At 40.8% G+C, this 17,606-nt stretch overlaps 1 protein-coding gene across 5 annotated transcripts in view; it reads left to right on the top strand.

Moving 5' to 3' along the window:
• Window positions 1-6,790: 6,790 nt before the first annotated feature.
• The window catches only part of LOC122766842 (RNA-binding protein with multiple splicing-like), a 36,747-nt gene continuing 25,931 nt past the window's right edge, over window positions 6,791-17,606 (top strand). For 3 of the 5 annotated variants that reach the window (XR_006360115.1, XR_006360116.1, XR_006360114.1), the window contains exon 1: window positions 6,792-7,278. Coding sequence is in view for 2 of the 5 variants with exons in the window: in XM_044022043.1 (XP_043877978.1) it covers window positions 7,216-7,278 (63 nt within the window). In the remaining 3 variants the exon portion in view is untranslated. Of the gene's footprint in view, window positions 7,279-17,606 lie in introns of all 5 variants that reach the window. The other 2 variants (XM_044022043.1, XM_044022042.1) reach the window with 1 other exon arrangement.

Below are 17,606 nucleotides of genomic sequence, written 5' to 3'. Positions count from 1 at the left end.
CCACTCATTTGTTCACGTCACAGTGGTGTTTACTTTTTAACAGGATTATCTCAAATCAGGGTTTGGCCTCAGCTACAATACACACAGTTCTCCAAAGAGTCAATAATGTCTTATCATAAAATAAAGAGAGAAGCCTGAGATTTTAGTTTGGCATTCAGTGCTGGGCACTGAGGAGGTCGCTTGCGCAAAAAGATGGGTTGACTGTTTCAGTCTTTGTCCTCCAGTGTTGTTGTCGTCCACTGCAGTCAGTCGTGTTCAAACAGGCCACCAGTTGGTTTTCGAGGATAAAGTCTTTGTGACAGCTGACCTTTTTCAGATCCAGTCCACCTTTGAAAAGTGAAATGTGACCTATAGGTTGCAGTGAGTTCCATTGCAATCCCACAGAAATAATTAATTCCAACACAACAGGGACCCAGAACAACTGGATGCCACGACTTTTTAGTCATCAGCACAGGTTTGTGGATATCAGTGAAGTCTGGTTCGTCCATCTGCCGCTCGAGACAGATATTATATTCCAGTGACTCTCAGGTCCATTCCTTTGAAAATTGCTCCTTTATTCTCCACAGGCTGAATCCCACTTGTAAATCTGTGTAATATTGTGTATATATATAACACTTCAATGTTGCAAAGTGCTTCACAAATGAATACACAATTTAAAAGACATAATACATTAGAAAGAACAATAATAATAATACAAATTTAAAAAAAGGTTTAAGACATGGTAATAAAATAGTAATAGAACAAAATGTCTAGAGTTAGGTTACTTAAAAAATTAGGATGATGATATAGATTAGGATGATGACAATGGTTAACAGTGATTTTTGCCATTCAAAAACCATCAACATAAACGTTAACCACAATGATTTGGCGATAATGTATGAGAAGACATGTGACTTTATTTCACAGCGAGTAGATGTCAGGATACAGAGTTCTGCAGCTCAGCTCAAACTGCACCGCCGACAGCTTATAAACCTTGTTTTTATTTTTTGTTCAATAAAGATTAAAAGCGAGGGGAAAGACGACGACCTCAGCCAGGAGCTGGGTTTTAGTTTAACCTTTTATTGGTCCTGCTGCACAACAAAGGAGAAGTTACAACTTAACGTACTTCCCTTTGACCTGCTTTAAGGCATTTTAGGCTCACTCAAAGGGAACGTTATAGTCCATTATGTAGACTTGTGTCAACATTTGGGAATTCAAGCCAAGTAGACACACTTAGAGTGGCCTCTGCTCTTGACAGCCCTTCCTCTGCCCATTGAACCACAAAGGCATATCCTACATTCTACTGACACAGGCTTGTCTCTTTCATGTGTTCCTGTATTTCTTCCCCATGTATGACAGAGGGGAAAGGTAACTTTATTTCTTTCTTTCAGAGCAGGCATCCCTTTCGTGTCTTACCACTTTTTCTTTTTTTTTACCCAGCTGTTCAGCGAGACCCCGTCCAATGTTCTATGTCACTACTCAACAATGCAACCTACTTTACCACAAGAGCACTTGCATTCTCTTTCATCAAGTTTGTCCAACAAAGGAAACATAATGAACAACAGGAACTCATTATGACTTTTTCTTCACAGTATTGTGCCTAAAACATTCTCAGTCTCAGCCTGAAAAAGCGTAAAAACTCAACTGCACACAGTGTGTTTTGTGCCTCTTACATGATAGTTATACAACAGCTACACAAAGTTACACAACGTTTCTTGATTGAATAACTGAGTTGGAATTTGGTCAAAACCATATGGACGTAGTCATTTTTTGAAACCGGAAATTTACACCTACCACCATGCTCCTACTGGACACAGTGTCAAATTATATATATAAGACTTATTGTCAATTTTGTTCAAACAAAATCAAGTCAGAATTAGGTTAATTTCCCCATTCAAACAGGTTTCTGCTTGCAATAAATGGAGTAGCCCCCTTGTGGCTAACTGCTACTTTGATCCTACTTCCAAGACTTCACTTTTCACACACACACACACACACACAGTCTAAAGAGCTGCTTGAGTGGCTGTAAGCAAGTCTGAATCAAAGTCTGGTTAAAATGGAGGCGGGTTCTTTGGTGAAAATCACAATTATGACAGCACAAAATCTGGAGACTGTACTGACACTATTTGAAAAGATGGAAAGAACTTCAGCGATTACAAAAACTTCCAAAAAAAACCCCAACCCAGAACCAGCCAAAGTGGCTGCGTTAAAAAAAAAACAACCAAAAAAACAACCTCCGTTTGCGAAAGAAGCATTGTAAAAGACCCGGCCGACCAAAAGAAAGTACCAAGCCTCTTAAGGCCAATTAGAGCAGGTCAATCTGACCACAAATTGCTCATTAGTGATCTTAGAAGAAGATCAAAGGGCACAGTGCATGAGGGAGGAATGGTGCGTATCAGTAAGTCAAAGGAATGGAATGGCTTGGCTCGGAGCCTAAAGAGCCACTTACCCCACATCACTCAAAGGGGTGAAGTGTGTTGCTCTGCCGAACACAGGGCTGCTCTCAGGTCTACACGCAGGCCCACTTTTCACAGGTGACCTCTGAATGGGTTGCGACGTCGCTCTGGCTCGTTTATCCGCGTTTTTTCGCTGCTCAAGTGTTCAAGTCAGGAACCACAGGAGTCGTCCTGGTGGGATCCACCGCTGGTCAATACATTGGCATTGTGTCATGACAGATTCATGTGTTTGTGCTCATATCAAGCTGGCTTTTTAGCTATGAGTCACTGATCCAGAGGATGATATTGATCACCCAGTGTGGGTGTGTCTCAATTTTCAGTCATTAGTGTGTGGTTCTTGCAATGAAATAAAAGATCTCTGGCACTCAGTCAGTTTCTTTTTTTATGACAATGTGTAGCTACTTATTTACTAGCTTGCGAAGCATAAAGATTTGAAATAGTTTGCGTCAAAAGGTGACTAAAGCGTGCTTTCAACAACCTTTACTGTTCATAAAAACTTATGACTCATTTGATTCATTTTTGCACAAAAAGCTTGCAAGACCATATTGGGGAAAATATGAAACAACAGTCGTTTTTTTTTAAAAAAACCTTTAAAGAAGTCATGGTCAGATTATGTCACAGTGATAGACATAGATGGTCAGACCTGCCACACATCTGTTTCGGAGCATTTAAGTTTATGATGAGAGAAAGTTGAATTGTGTTTCATCGTCGTAACTTCTTCTTAACTATGGTTGTCAAGTACATTCTCAACATGCTGACTTCTACAGAGATTAACTCTGAGCAGAGACTGAGGAACTGCAAAATAAGATGTTCTACATAATATATAGGCTATGCGATTCATGTTTCCCTTCAATTAAAGTTTTTCGCCTTTCAGGGACGATTAATCCTGGCATGACTGGTTTCAATCTTCTCGTGTAACGCTCGGCAACGCAGCAAAAAGGCACAAAAATATCATGCATGCTTCTGTCTCCAAAGCTAATGCAGCTTCTCCGACCAGTTTGATAAACATTACTTCATTTTATTTTAAACTCACAGGCCTCCAGATAACATAGAGCTATCTTGAAGCGAGGCTGGACCATGTCAAAGCTTGCTGACATGTTACCCGGGACATCATGACCAGACTGTCTCCTTGCTGCTCTGTTTTGGACCCCTAGTGTGTGTGTGTGTGTGTGTGTGTGTGTGTGTGTCCCTCTCTGAGCATCAGACCACACAGCTCAGCCCGGAGACCTGTCAAACACAGCTGGGACATCTCCCCCTCTCCTCTCCTCTCCTCCTCCTCCTTCCCACCTCTCCTCCCCCTCCTTGCTCCCTCGACTCCAACAGGAGGCTTTGATACTGGGGTGTTGAGCAGCAAGGGTAACATTTCCATTTTTATCTGCTTCGAAGTACCTCCTCCCTCTCCCTTCATGCTGAACTGCCTCTCATCAGCATAAAAAAATGCCATGCCATGTCCCTTCCTGAACGTGCATTCTTCAGATGCAGTGTAATTCATATAGACACGATCAGGGAGGGAAAAGAGCACAAATCTTAAAGACCTATCCATAATGACTGTTTTTCCTTCTTTTGTTGCTACTGGGGTGCGGGTTCAGCAAAAATGACTCACTTTGTTTCCTACACTGGCTGTCACACAATGCAAGTCTGTCCCCTGCAATAAATGTCATGTAATACTGTATATAGTCAAAGTCCCCACTGCTGAGCTGCTGTCAGCTCCCGAAATGTTTCATCGCCAAATACAAAAGTGAAGCCGTTGCTCAAAATAAACGTTTCAAAACGGCGGGGAGTGTTCAAGGCTGGCTTGTCACCTGATCGCTGCTTATGAGGCTGTTTTGCATCCTGCTCTGTAGACAGTACAAGGTGTGCCCGTAAAGTTTTTAGTGTTTGCTCATCTCTGCTGTTGTTGAGACACCAGTAACACAGCTCCAGGGTCTGCCCGTTTCCGCTACTTAAAGGTCATAAATCCTACGGTCTTAGGTGAGCTCATAGTGGATCAATGCAACTTGTTATCAAATTCCTATCTTGAGCAATGTCAGCTGCCGTCTCCAGTACGTCTTTACACGCACACCCCACTTTGCTCATTGCAAATCTGAAAAACGACAAAAGACATTGGAAGGATTGAAATGTAATATCAGTAGTAGTCACCTTTTCAGTGTCTGAGTCCTGTTTTATTTTGTTGTGCTTACTTCCTGTGTCGGTGTAGGTCCTGTCCTCCTGTGCTTCCTCATCCTCACCTGTTCTCCACCCACTTATTTCCTGCCAGTTAAAGCTCCTCATATACTCCCCTTCTGCGTTCTCTGCGTTTCTTTGTTCTCTGCCAGGCTGCCTTTGTATCGTTGTGTGCCTTGGGTCTGCCCTCGTGGTTTGTTATTTTGGTTAGCAACTTGTTTTTTTTTTGCACATATCAGAGTTCATATCTGTGCATGACCGTGGACATTTTTGAGAAATCTTGTTTTGATTACTCGCACCGGCTCGGGTAATGTTTCTGCACCTGAGTCTCACTTTTTGCCAGGGATGTTGCGAAACAACCATGTGATATTTATTACACAGCCTGGTTGATAATTATCTGTGTCTCCTGTTCTGGGCATATATACATGCTGAGTGCTACATTTTAAGGTGTTGAGAAGGAAAATACTTCTGAGTGTGCGTGGTTTGTTGGGTAACATCTTGTGACTGCCAGATTTATGATGGAAACGAATGGTATGTGCTGCCTGGTTAATAGTTAAACACATGAACTTGTAGAAAAGTGATTTAACTATCCAATTAAATACAATATGTCACAGCATGTATCACAACCTGTGTATAACCTGTTGGTAATCGAGGTACACATAATTCAGCATTATTGAACTATGTCAAACAAGGCCCATATGAATGCAATTTAAACACAATTTTCAAAAGACATCAGATAATGACGGGTGTTGAGATAAGCTCACATGACATTGATTAATGAGGCAGGCCTAACACAGAGATCTTATGGACCATGCAAAAGCATTACATAAATAAACTGGTGTCAACCTGCATTAGACCCGTCAGTGCTCATTTATTCTACTTAGCATGACCATGTATGGTATAATGACAACAAAACTTAAGTGATATGATGTCATGTAGAACATACATACAAAAACTTTACAAAGAAAACATTTCCTGAAAGCCACCAAGCAACTAGCACATTTAAAGCTCAATAGCTAATATTGTTTTACATCCACAAAAAGTGTGCAAACTACAGTTGGTTTTTCCGGAGACTAATGTGCTTGATTATTTCTTGGCCAAGGCGATTAACTTCCTGGAGTTCTGTTATCATCATGTTTAGCTGTTTCCTGTTTCCAGTATAAAACGCGAAGCTAAAGGCTAAGTGGAGGCTGTTCTTCACAGTGAACAATCAACTATAGCGGCCGCCTATTTGACTCATTAAAGCAGAAATAGCTTTAATACATTTAGAAATGTTTAAGCCATCAAAACAAATGAATAAATAAACTTTAGGCTACCATTGTTTTGTTGACTTTGAGACAAAGTGTCTGAATAGTTTATAAAAGCAAAGCTGGGGCATGAGAAATGTGCTACTGGTAATCCATTATCTTTGTTTCAATATTTTTCTTACTTTTATGCATTATTTAATTCAGTGAGGCTGTGGCAATCAAACAGCTTCCAAGTTTTGTTTGCTTAACACCTAGACATAAACATTTACTGTATATAACATGTGGGTGTCAACTTGTAGTTTGCTCGCTGAGCACAACCTGGAAGTAAAAAAATATATTGAATAGCCACCAGGGGGCGATTCCACTAATTGCAAAAATAAATTGATTTGAATGCAAGTCTATGGGGAAATGACCTTTCCTCTCACTTAATGTCTAACATCAGTAAACTATTTCCTGAGGAGTTAATGGTCTCAGCTACTGGTTTCAGGAGTTCTTCAGTAGCCGTCTAATTTTGTAAATGATATTCCCATAAAGCAAAGCATATGAGTTGACACCAGTTTGACGGACAGCTGGTATTACCCAAAAGGTGCCTAATTACAGGTTGCAAAAAGTCAACATGGAATACAACCCCATGGGCACCTCTTTTTGAAGACATATTTCTGCTGCATGTGACTCCCCTAATTCATTCCTTATCGGGGAATTATATGATGTATAATATGGCTTTTTCTTGTTCTTCAGAAAGGAGGTAATAAGGGGAACCTGGCCCTTTGAAACCTAGGAACAGCCCTGACCTGGTCTGAGTCCAGCTGTTCCACGAAGTGACCAGCACTGATTTTCTTGTATCTTCTTGCAGCCCTTGATGAAGCCCAGCAGACGGTGCATCCAACCCCTTAACCCCACCCTAAACCCCTCCCTCCCTCCGCCCCTCCTCCCCTCTCTCCTCCTCTCCTCCACCCCTCCCTCCCTCATGCGGAGATGGGGAGAGGGAAGAAGTTTGCCGGCGGCACGGTCCAGTCCACATTTACCGTGATTTCATTAGGGGAACAGCAACAAGAGCCCGCGGTGAAGCTTTTCCAGGGAGTGCTGAGGAATATCCCACAGCTCAGACACAGCTCTCACGGCCCACTCTCCCTCTGTTTTAATGAAAAACAATATCTGGAGTCATTATTGATGTCGCCGAAGTAGTGAGGGAAGCTCGGGTCAGTGGGACAGCGTCCGCGCGCTGTCGGAGTCCGTTGTGTCCTCCTTTTAACGGCTCTGGTCCTGGAGAAGAAGCCGAAGAAGAAGAAGAAGAACGACGCGGAAGACGGCAGGAGAACAAGAGGAAGACAGAAGACAGTCCAAGTGAAAGTGACAGAGTCCGCTTCAGGATGAATAACAACAAAATCGAGAAAGAAAACGAGCCGAGCGAATTCACCAACCACGAAGAGGAGGTGAGTATCCACACCTACCTGCTGTCTCTCTGTCTGTCTGTCTGTCTCTCTGTCTGTCTGAAAGCTCGTTTCATGTTCATGTGTACAACCATGACCCTCAGCAAGTCTCCTGCGGTGTCACTGTCACATTTATATACTTGTTTAGTTGTCTTTTTGATATTACTTTAACATTTTCGGTTGCCATAGCACAGATAAGCTCGAAAAAGTTACATGCCCTAGCTGCCCTACTGTGTGGAGACGTTCACATTTACAACAGGTTTTTTTCCCAGCTATTTTGATAGTCCATTAATCACGTTTAGTTAAAACAAGATTTTTAAACCTCTTAAATGTCTTACATGCTCCATATAGCAAAGAAATAAAAAAAAACCTGATGAATGTTTTGGATCAAACAACTTTTTGATTAATTCAGAAAATAAACAGCAGATTTATGACAATAAGCATTAGTTGGAGCCCTAATTTATAGCCTATAATATTTTTTATTTTTTATTTATTTTGTCTACCATCTTATAAAAAAAGTAAGTCTTTCAGATCCTCATTCTGTCACTATATTTGAATAATTACCAATTCACTCCCCAAAAATTCATATAATGAATATAATAATACTTCAATCACTAAAGAATGTTTTCCAACTTATTTAATTAATTATTCTAAAGCTTGTAAACATTACATTTGTTTTGTTGCACTATTAGCCCGACTGCATTCAAATTAACAAAGTAGTGCTTCATCTTGTTTGAACTCTATAACACTTAATAATAATATTAATACTCTATAACACGAATGTTAAAAATCCAAATTTTGTAACCGGCCAATACTGATTGGCTGGTTACAAGTTCTTGTCTAGGACACAAAGATATATTTCTAAATCTTTCTAAAATAATTACTGAACTATTTTTGAACTCTGTCAACCCTTCACGTAAATAAAGAATACTATATTTGATTTATGAAAATAACATTTTTAGTTTTTTTTGTTTGTTTGTTTTGAATTTGATTTTAGTACTCGTGGCCCAGATAAACGTTGCTGTTTGTGTCGGCGGTGTCTGATTGGCCGATAACAGTCAGTAATTTGACTATCAGCTAATAAATCAGTGTATCCCTACCACGTCACGCTTTAAACCCAGATTAAAGACTTCTTAAATAGTTTACAACAAGGTACAGTATAAAGTGAGGATCAAGGAAGGACCTGACAAATGATAAATCACTTGCATGTTGTTGCTGAGAAAGTCTCAAACCAAGTCTACATTACTTACTAGACAACAGGCCTAAGTGTTGCCAGCTCTGGCTCACTGTACCATAAAGTCAGACTCCACACCACACTAAGATACAGTGGTGAAGGGAATTCTGAGCCAGGGCAAATTAGTTTTCACTGAAGCTAAGGGAGCAATTGAAGTTCAACAACTGCTGCTGCAACATGTTGGCAATAAGCCTTTTAAACCCAGATGCACTACATTACAGTCGAGCCTCTCTACGCATGTAACTCAATTACATCTTAACACTCTTATTGTTTGTCCAAAAAAAATAAAAAATAGGTGAGGTAACCCACATTTAGTTTCTGGTGAAAATTCCATCATGATGTGTTAGATAAAGGCTCAGTTTCTTCCTCGCCTCCACTGTAAACATTACACAATCTTGAGCCATCGTATCGCATTCTTGGAGGAAAAAGTTTGTCGTGGGACTCTTTGCATGCTGTGATTTTTGTCGGCATGGAAACATGTCTGTCCAAGCAAAGGGTTTGTTATTTTCAGAGCTCGGCACATCTGTGGCCAAGTGATGTAAGAAAGGTATACATATCCGATATTTGTCTTGGAGCAGTTTGATAAAGGCTCAGCTGATTATTGTTCATCATTTTGTAACCAAATAGCCAAACATACACAGTCTGATGTAATACCATATTTGGCCCACTCCTGAGGTTACTACGGGTGCAAGCAGTCACTCTAACACCACACAGAAGAAGCACTGGCCTCTCGGAAATATAAGTGTTCAAAAGTCCACTCAATCTATTCTCATTTCATAATAACCTATCACAATTCAGTGTATTGATGAACACTATCACAGTCTATAAAAGATGATTAATAGGCTCGTCACATGTTTTGAGAGGTCAAAGGGACAAAAGTGGTTTGGTTTTGAACCACCAGCAGCTCTGAACCCCTGAATAATCAAATCATATTAAATATCGGAGATGAGAAATCGGCCAAATCTCAAACAAATGTCCTTTTTTTTTTTTTTTAGATTAGAGAATATTTTCTGTTGATCTGTTAGTCATCAAATTGTTTCAGCACCACAGGGCTCAACATAGTTTCTTTAGCTGCCTGGTAATTATTTCTGTGGTTCTGCCAAAGAGAATTATCTGATTAATTCCCATTTACCAGCTAATAAATCACTGGACATAGCATCTAGCTCAAATGATTAATCAATTAATCAATTAGTAGGTCCACAGGAAATGTAGTTGTTTTAAAAAGATGTTTTGAGTAATTTATTCTTCACTCAACATTTGGTGAATTCTGCTCCTCCAATGTGAGAATATTTGTGCTTTTATAAAAATATTTTTCTTATCACTGAACTGGGCATTCTCACTTTATGGATGAGTTGTCAGACATAATACACAAACTAAAGGCATCGTTGTAGGCTTTGGGAAACAGTGACTCTTTGTCCAAACATTTCAAATACCAAGCTAGTCATTTATTTACTTAAACATAACAAGCACTGTAGTCCAAAAGTAGAATAACCTTTGGTTAATGTGTAGTTTTTATTTCTTGTGAAATTAATTCAATAGAAGATGATTTCATGTCCACCAGCAGCAGGACTCGACATTTGCATGATTTTGCGTGAAAGACAGACTTGGAAACAGAGAGAGTAATGTACACGCCAATCTAATGGTCATGGAAATGTTTGGAAGCCATCCACACTGGCAGGAACCTAAATTTACTCAGGTAAATTAATATGAGGTGAGACAGCACCGCTTTATCTTTCGGTATAATGGTTTGCGTTGTATGCAGAGGAGCAGAGACAGAGCAGAGACACACACTCACATTAACACTCTCATAGTCAAGCAGGCATTTATAGGTGCAATCATACACATGCACTTCTGCAGACTAGTGTGGAAATTCACACAGAAAACACGAGACAAATAATAATCCTGCTCATTTCTGGCTATGAGCGATGATTTCTGAGTATGAATTTCTTTTTTTTTCTTGACGATGACGACGTTATTATTCCGCCTCCGTTTGGTTTTCATGAACAGAAACAATGTAGCGTTATTTGAAATCTGCAAAATGGGCTCTGTCAAGCAATACTACCAAACACGACAAAGGGAGCGCTTACAATTTACAGTGGCAACCGGTAAGAAGTGTTAATCCCATCGAACAAGACCAGGTTTTTTGAGCAGTAGAATTCACTTCTGAAATGTTTTGTGGTGTTTTCACTCAAACTCCAACCTGTTAACGGAAATCTCACTTTACTAGCACAATATTGCTGTTGGGAGCAGGGAGGCTTAATCACTACTCTGTGAACTAATTTGATGGTGATTTGAATGTAAGAGACTTATATTTATTATTTATATTAAAAACGTCCTTCCTGCAGCTTTAATATATGTAAATACTCACTGCTTTATTGGTGATAAAATGACTAATTGGACAGTGTTTGCATCTTAGGCTGTTAACAGTTTCACTCTTGTGCTGGAATGTCCACAAAGTTCCCCTTGCTACCTCCAACAGCTCTGTGCTTAACAACAGTAAATGTAACCATAAAGGATGATCTTATGAGAGCCAAAGTTTAACAGCCTTGCTGGTATGACTCTCACATGCTGAACAACAGCAGTATCCCCAGTGAAGTATGTAACGCAATGGATCACTGATTCGCACCAGTAAAGCGCCGTAGCAAGCTCGACTTCTCATGCCTGCTTCACTGCTCAACCTCACACACGCCATCATCAGTGTACACCAAAGCTCGACGATGCTTAATGTTTATCTTGTGTGGTTCACTGCTCACCAAACATGGTCTTGTTGCAGGAGAGGTATGCAAGTTTCAGCCCGGGTAGCATCTAATCTCCTGAGCTAGTTTGATAAGCTTTATTATCGGGTGTTCTGGATGCTTTCACGTACTGTGGCACTCAGCGGCTACTGATGCAGTGGAGGTGACATTGTGCAGTTGACATAGTGGATGCCAAAGATATACTTTGACCAGCTGTGGATTCCAGGCCTTGTATGGAAAAAGAAGACCAAGAGAGTTTATTTGATTTAGTTGCAAGTAGAGGAATTAGTACAAGAATCCAATGTTTTGTCCATTGTTAACTGTAGAGATTGTGATGTGATGTGATGTGAGTCGTAAAGGCTGAGGTGAGGCGACAAATTCCAGCCATGTTTGTGTTATCAAGAGGGGAACACATTATGACAGATTGCATGCATTGCGGGAACAAAGCTAGCACACCTAAATCATTTCTCAATTTTATTTGCTTCTTTTAGCGCCAAAATATTTAGTTGATAAATCTGATAATCCGAAATTTTATTTTGTCATACTAAAAGTCTTTTTTTCCATCGCAAACTCGGCTGTAAGCCAAATCATGTGAAATACATCATCATGGCTTAAGGCTAATTTTAGAGAACACACAATTAATCAAGAGCATCATTAGCAGATTAATCATTAGTTGCAGACCAAATTTGATTAAATCAATCTTAAGTCATTTGATTAATCCGTTAAGTCATTTATCATGTGATGATTTGTTTCTTCCAGATTTTCAGATGTAAGGATTTACTGAGTTTTTTTTTTGTTTTTTTTATGCCACTGTGAATTGAATATGCAGTATTTGAGTGGACTGAAGGTCAGACAAAACAAAGGCAGACAGAGAAGTAGTTTAATAGGCATGGGGAATAACTGATTTCATTGTTGTTATGCAGAGTTTGTTTTGGGGTCATGAACAGTAAAGGAATGATGGTGGAGTATGAGGACATGCAGCACAGGTTGGGAGTAAGAAGAATGCATCATGGCTAACCAAGTCACCCGACTGAGCTTGACCTTATCCCTCCTAGCTGTCAGTTTACTTCAAGCTAACTTGTGTTTTTATAAGTCGAGACCTGCACAGCCTTCCCCCAACACTGGAGTTCTACTGTCAAACTGCACCTGATTTTCGACAAGCAAGTAATTACAGCGATGCTTTTATTGTTTCCTTGTCTTAACTTGAAAACACTGTCCATAGTAACACACAGCAGGAGTTTGAAGCTTGTCAGACATCTGTTGATTCTAGTTCTTGGCTGATCATAAACGCGTAAGTGGATATTTACGAGCGCCCAAAGAGAAACAGAACACCACTTAAGCAGGGTTCAGCAAATGCGGCGTGTCTCCCTGGGGTGTATTTGGACTGTGCTTGGCCTGGTTTGGGGATCCATCCACCAGGTCCTCTTCAAATAACAGGTCATGTGGCCAGTGTGACCTTTTCCATTAAGAGACGTAGGTGGTGGTGGAGGGGCTCCACTGCTGAAGAGACACTGTAAAGCGGAGGGAGGCCACGGCAGACTGTAGTGCGTTGGCGTTGGGCGTGTGTGTGTGTGTGTGGTCCGTTAGTGTGCGCGTATCTATGAAAAGGGCATGCAGATAAATTAACGCTCTGTGACATGAAATGTTATCGAGGGGGTTTAGAAGGTAAAGTGGCTATGATGGGTCAGAAGGGGAAACATACAAGGAATCTAACAGCTTGTTAAAGGTCGGCGACATGTTGATTTACTGTAGATTGGGGTATTCTTACATTCACAGCTTAAAAATCATATAAACCCTGATCGGACAATGCAAAGCCCCTTTTTTGGGCTCTCTCCCCAACCACCCATCTGATAGGTTGGGGTTTATTTATAAAAGCGCCAGGGGAATTGTCATCTTATCTTGGCCATTTGTCAGCTGTGCGACAAGAGGTATTTGAAAAGACAACAACAAGGCTTAGCGTCAGGAGCGGCTGGCAAACATAGCTGACTAAACTGATGTGAGAAGAAAAGAAAAAAAGACCATCTTTAAGAATTGTACTAAAGATTTAAATAGATATTTCTCGGGCCATAACAACAATCAAAAATGATTGGGAGTCAGGAAGGCGGCCCTTGCATTGTGCTGCTTTCCTTAAAAGGCCTCAGTTGTCAGTTGCTTTGTAATTAATGAGTGAGGGAAGTGTGAGCTTGCGCTGAGACAGTGTCGTCCTTTGTCATACTGTGTTTATGTGCTTGTCTGGTCAATTGTACCTAACAATACTTACTCACACATTACCATTTTACACATATCTGTCTCTTTTTACACCTTTCTGTACACTTCAATTGCGCTCTACTCTTCTTCTTTCACTCTGTAATTTCCAAATTCGACTAATTTTATTTTCTCTAGCCTCCTTCAGCAGTAATCCTCTCCTCTCCTGCTCCCTCTTTCCACCTTAATCTCCTTTCCACTCTGTTTCCCTCTCCTTTCCTTTCCTATGTCCTGCCCTTTATCTTGCTCTCCTGCCATTTCCTCCCCTTTTCTCTCCCCCATCCTGGTACTGTTTATAATTTGCGTCTCTTCTCCTTACTATTTCCTACCCCTCCCCACTTTTTCATCCTGCTCTGTGTCTCTCGCTTTCATTTTAGTCCAAACAGACACTCTTCCTCATCCATTATTGGTTCATATGTTAAAAGTATGACCCCCGAGATCTCTGAACACAACAGCCTTTTTTGGTCATGGGAAGAGTCTCTAAAAAGCAGGCCAGGAAGAATAGCAACAAGATGGAACGGACTCGAGATTAGTTTGAAAATGTGGGACCAAACTCAAAACTTAAGTTTGTAGATAATCCTCAATGGGTTACCATTGATAGGCCTTTCACACAGTGCTGCTTTAACAGGCTCACGTGTTTGCGTAGGAGGCTTCAACTGAAACACTGCTCAATAACTTTGAATGGGGTAATGGCACATGTTGCTGATCTTCTTTGTAGATTTATGGCTTCACGTTGTTTGTGCTCCGTGCAGTAGAAGTTGAGCAAAGCTCAACTGTCCATGCAAGCGAGAGTGCACCCATCAGCCAATTAAATGACTGTATTACAGCACAGGTGCTAGCCAATCATATTATGTTGAAGTATTTATACTCAAACTGTTCTCTGTCCAAACAAAGCTTATGGACAAGTCAGTTCTCCCAGTGGCCAACGTTTTTGTTGAACCAAGGGCATCAAACTACACCGTGGACACCACAACGCATAAGCAACAACAGAAACTCTTGCCACAAAATCGGCCATGGCAGACACTGCTCTGGTAACTTCTGAACATTACCTCCAGCAGGAGGAGTCAAGCAGATCATTTATTTATCAAAACAATGACACATACAGTATATAGATATACTGATAATAATGAACATTTTTGTTGGCAAACTCAAATATAAAGTCTTCAAGTGCTATCACTTACAAAGAAAAGAACAGTGAGTTTGAACACACTCGAAATGTTTTCTTGCCCGAAAGAAACAACATATCAGTTATTTTCGTTGTAACTTTTGCCCACCCAACCTCAAAACCAAACAGTTTAAGGTGTGCACTTGGGGAAGCAGCAACAAAGAGCGCTGACATGGACTTGGCTGATTAGTTTGTGCTAATGAATGCTGTGGAATGTTAAGTCCATTCTTCCAGACTTATCAGATGATGGAAAGGAAGAAGAGGACAAACAGGCGTGACACATGTTGATGAACTCTGAATGGACAGCCAAGGAGTCCAACTGTTGTGTTGTTGACAGTCTGTGAATGGGCTGCTTGTCTTCCACATGTCATCCTGGTGACATTTTTAGACTTTTTTTTGTGGTCAGAAACTGTTAATGAGAATGAGTGTCCATGTGTCATTAAGTCAATGATGACGGACAGGAGGAAGAATATTCACAGAGCAAGAGAAGGAAAAAGAGTGGGCACTTTTTTCCTTTTCCTCGGTCATTTGTTTTAAATGTCCTTTAAAGGTTAACCTGTTGGAACATTTACAGACCTTTACTGAGCTTTACTTGTAGCTCAAAAGCACTTGTGGGAGTAAGAGAGAGAGGGGGGGGAAACAAAGAAACTCACCCCTGCTGCCCCATTGTGACGTTTGGAGTGTGCTCAACCTCACAGTTAACCTCTGACCCACACAATAACTGGGGCCTAACCTGTGAACTCTGACCATAAATGTGAAACTTGACCCATTGACCCCAGGTAATTAACAGACAAACGGAGTCATCCATTTATGGTTGTTTGACACCGCTTGGGCCTGCAGTCTCTCACTCCTCACATTCTCTGACAAGGAAGATGAAGGAAGAAGGCAGAGGGCGATGCCAACACGGAGCAACGACAACTTGGATGGCAAAGGAGTGTCAGTTAAACTGTTGTTTAATAACATGGCACTTAACTGATGCAAGGAAACTCGGCTTGGCCAGAGCTCAGTCAGGTTTATGCATAGCCTTTGATTTTAGCTTGGTCATAGCGCACAGAGATCTATGTGTGTGCGTGTGTTAGTAGACTTAAAAGCAACTAATGTGTGTGTTGGTGTGTGGGCAACAAGAGATTTCTTTTGAGCTTTTTTTGATTTCATATGCAGGTATTTTGCCACATTGTTGCGTACTCTGACAAAACATTAAACCCTATTTCACTGCTTCAAGGTTAGATCTGTGGCCTGAAACATCTGGCATAAAGGACCTGTATCTATTAACTTGGCTGTCAAACAGTCCCACACACACACAGGGAGCAAGAAACACGTAGTAATCGTCTCACATGGCCAAGGTCATGTCCCTCATTTCAGCCAGAGCGTACGGTCAAAAAATGAACTCGGATAGACAAACAGGCCAGCAGACATGAGGCATTTCAGGCAATCGGTGTAACAAATTTATGACCCCAGATCGCAAACTGAATAGAAATGACACATGAATAAGTTGCGAGGTCATTTAATAAAATCAAGCTGCCTCATCCTAATGGCTGACAAATTGCAGCTGGAGGAAATGTTAAATATTTTAATGCCTGTGTTGAATGGTGTTTCCAGTCGAGTGTCGTTCCAGCTTTCAGCTTATGACTCTGTTAATTCGAGCTTCATGGCATTTGAAAGTGAAACAGCTGTGTGGTGGAAGGTCGGCCTCCATGTTTCGGAACCAAAGTCAAATTTTGCATGTATAAAGTCACAAAGCAACAACAAACAACATTCCGTATCTTATTTTGCAACACCAGATGTTTTAGCTCTATTATGATAATGACAAACAAAGAAACAGAAGCTGAAATAGGAAACCTTCAGATTTGTCAAACGTATTATGAAAACAAAGACCAGCTGTACAATTTACATCAAATTGTCCATTGTTAACATCCAAATCAACTTGCCTGGTTCAACTTTAACCTCCTCTACTTGTTGAGTAGAGGGTGCTACCCTACCTGAGTCTGTCAGTCATGACTGTTTAATCTTTTATCCCTAGCAATTTTGAGAGTCATTCTCTGGTTCTAGCTTTTTTTCCCTATCATGAAGGTTTTTCAGTTTTATATTTAAGAATGTGAATAATTCGGATTGAGAGCTGCTGGTCAGGTAAAGCAGTGAATGGGAGTACAACATAACGCTGATGATGAACACATATTCACAAACTGTACTTTATAGATTAATTAGGAAAAAAATGACTGTTAGTTGATGCTTTTGTTCCAAAATGTTTATTGAATTGGCACACTGTCTCACCAGCGCTCAACAAGCTTGACTAAAATAAGATATAAACTGTGATAAATCAGAATTATCTTTCATGATAACACCTTAACACATGAGCTATTGAGCTGTGTTGTGAGCACACACCCATCACCCCTTCTTTCTTTAAGCTTAGAGAGGCACCGGAGAACCTGCAAGGTGCAATAATATAGCATCAATGGGGTGATGACCTCATCCAGAGCTTGTGGAGTCAAGGACCTCTGATTAGAGGTGCATTGATCCCCTGGGACTTGCTGCAGAAGTGGCTTTAATAGGATCTGATGTCTTTTGGCCCCGGGGCTCCACACTCTGCTGTGCTCCACTCAGGCGTTGCCAGGGAACTGCACTGGTACGCCAGTTGTGAGGTACTCAGCTGGGTTCTGGTAGGCAGGAACGGCTGTTTTTGATAGGGGTCTGCGTGTATGTTGGTGTGTGAGTACGCCATAAATGGTCAATGATTCAAAGGCCTGTTGTCGGCCACTCAGCACTATGGAAATGCAGGTATGTGACTCACGAGAAACTAATAAAGCGGTGTCTCTAAAACCTTATAAAGAGGTGATCTTTGCTTTTTGCAAATCGGCAGACATCTTCTCATGTCAGCCCATGGCCTGACCCTTACCTTATTTACTACCTCATGACATCTGGGTGTCTCACTTTACCTGGCGGCTGCATGCTCTCT

Source organism: Solea senegalensis, linkage group LG3 (assembly GCF_019176455.1).
Source record: "Solea senegalensis isolate Sse05_10M linkage group LG3, IFAPA_SoseM_1, whole genome shotgun sequence".
Classification (NCBI taxonomy): Eukaryota; Metazoa; Chordata; class Actinopteri; order Pleuronectiformes; family Soleidae; genus Solea; species Solea senegalensis.
The sequence above is the reverse complement of the archived record's forward strand: the minus strand, read 5'-3'. Positions and strand labels throughout refer to the sequence as shown.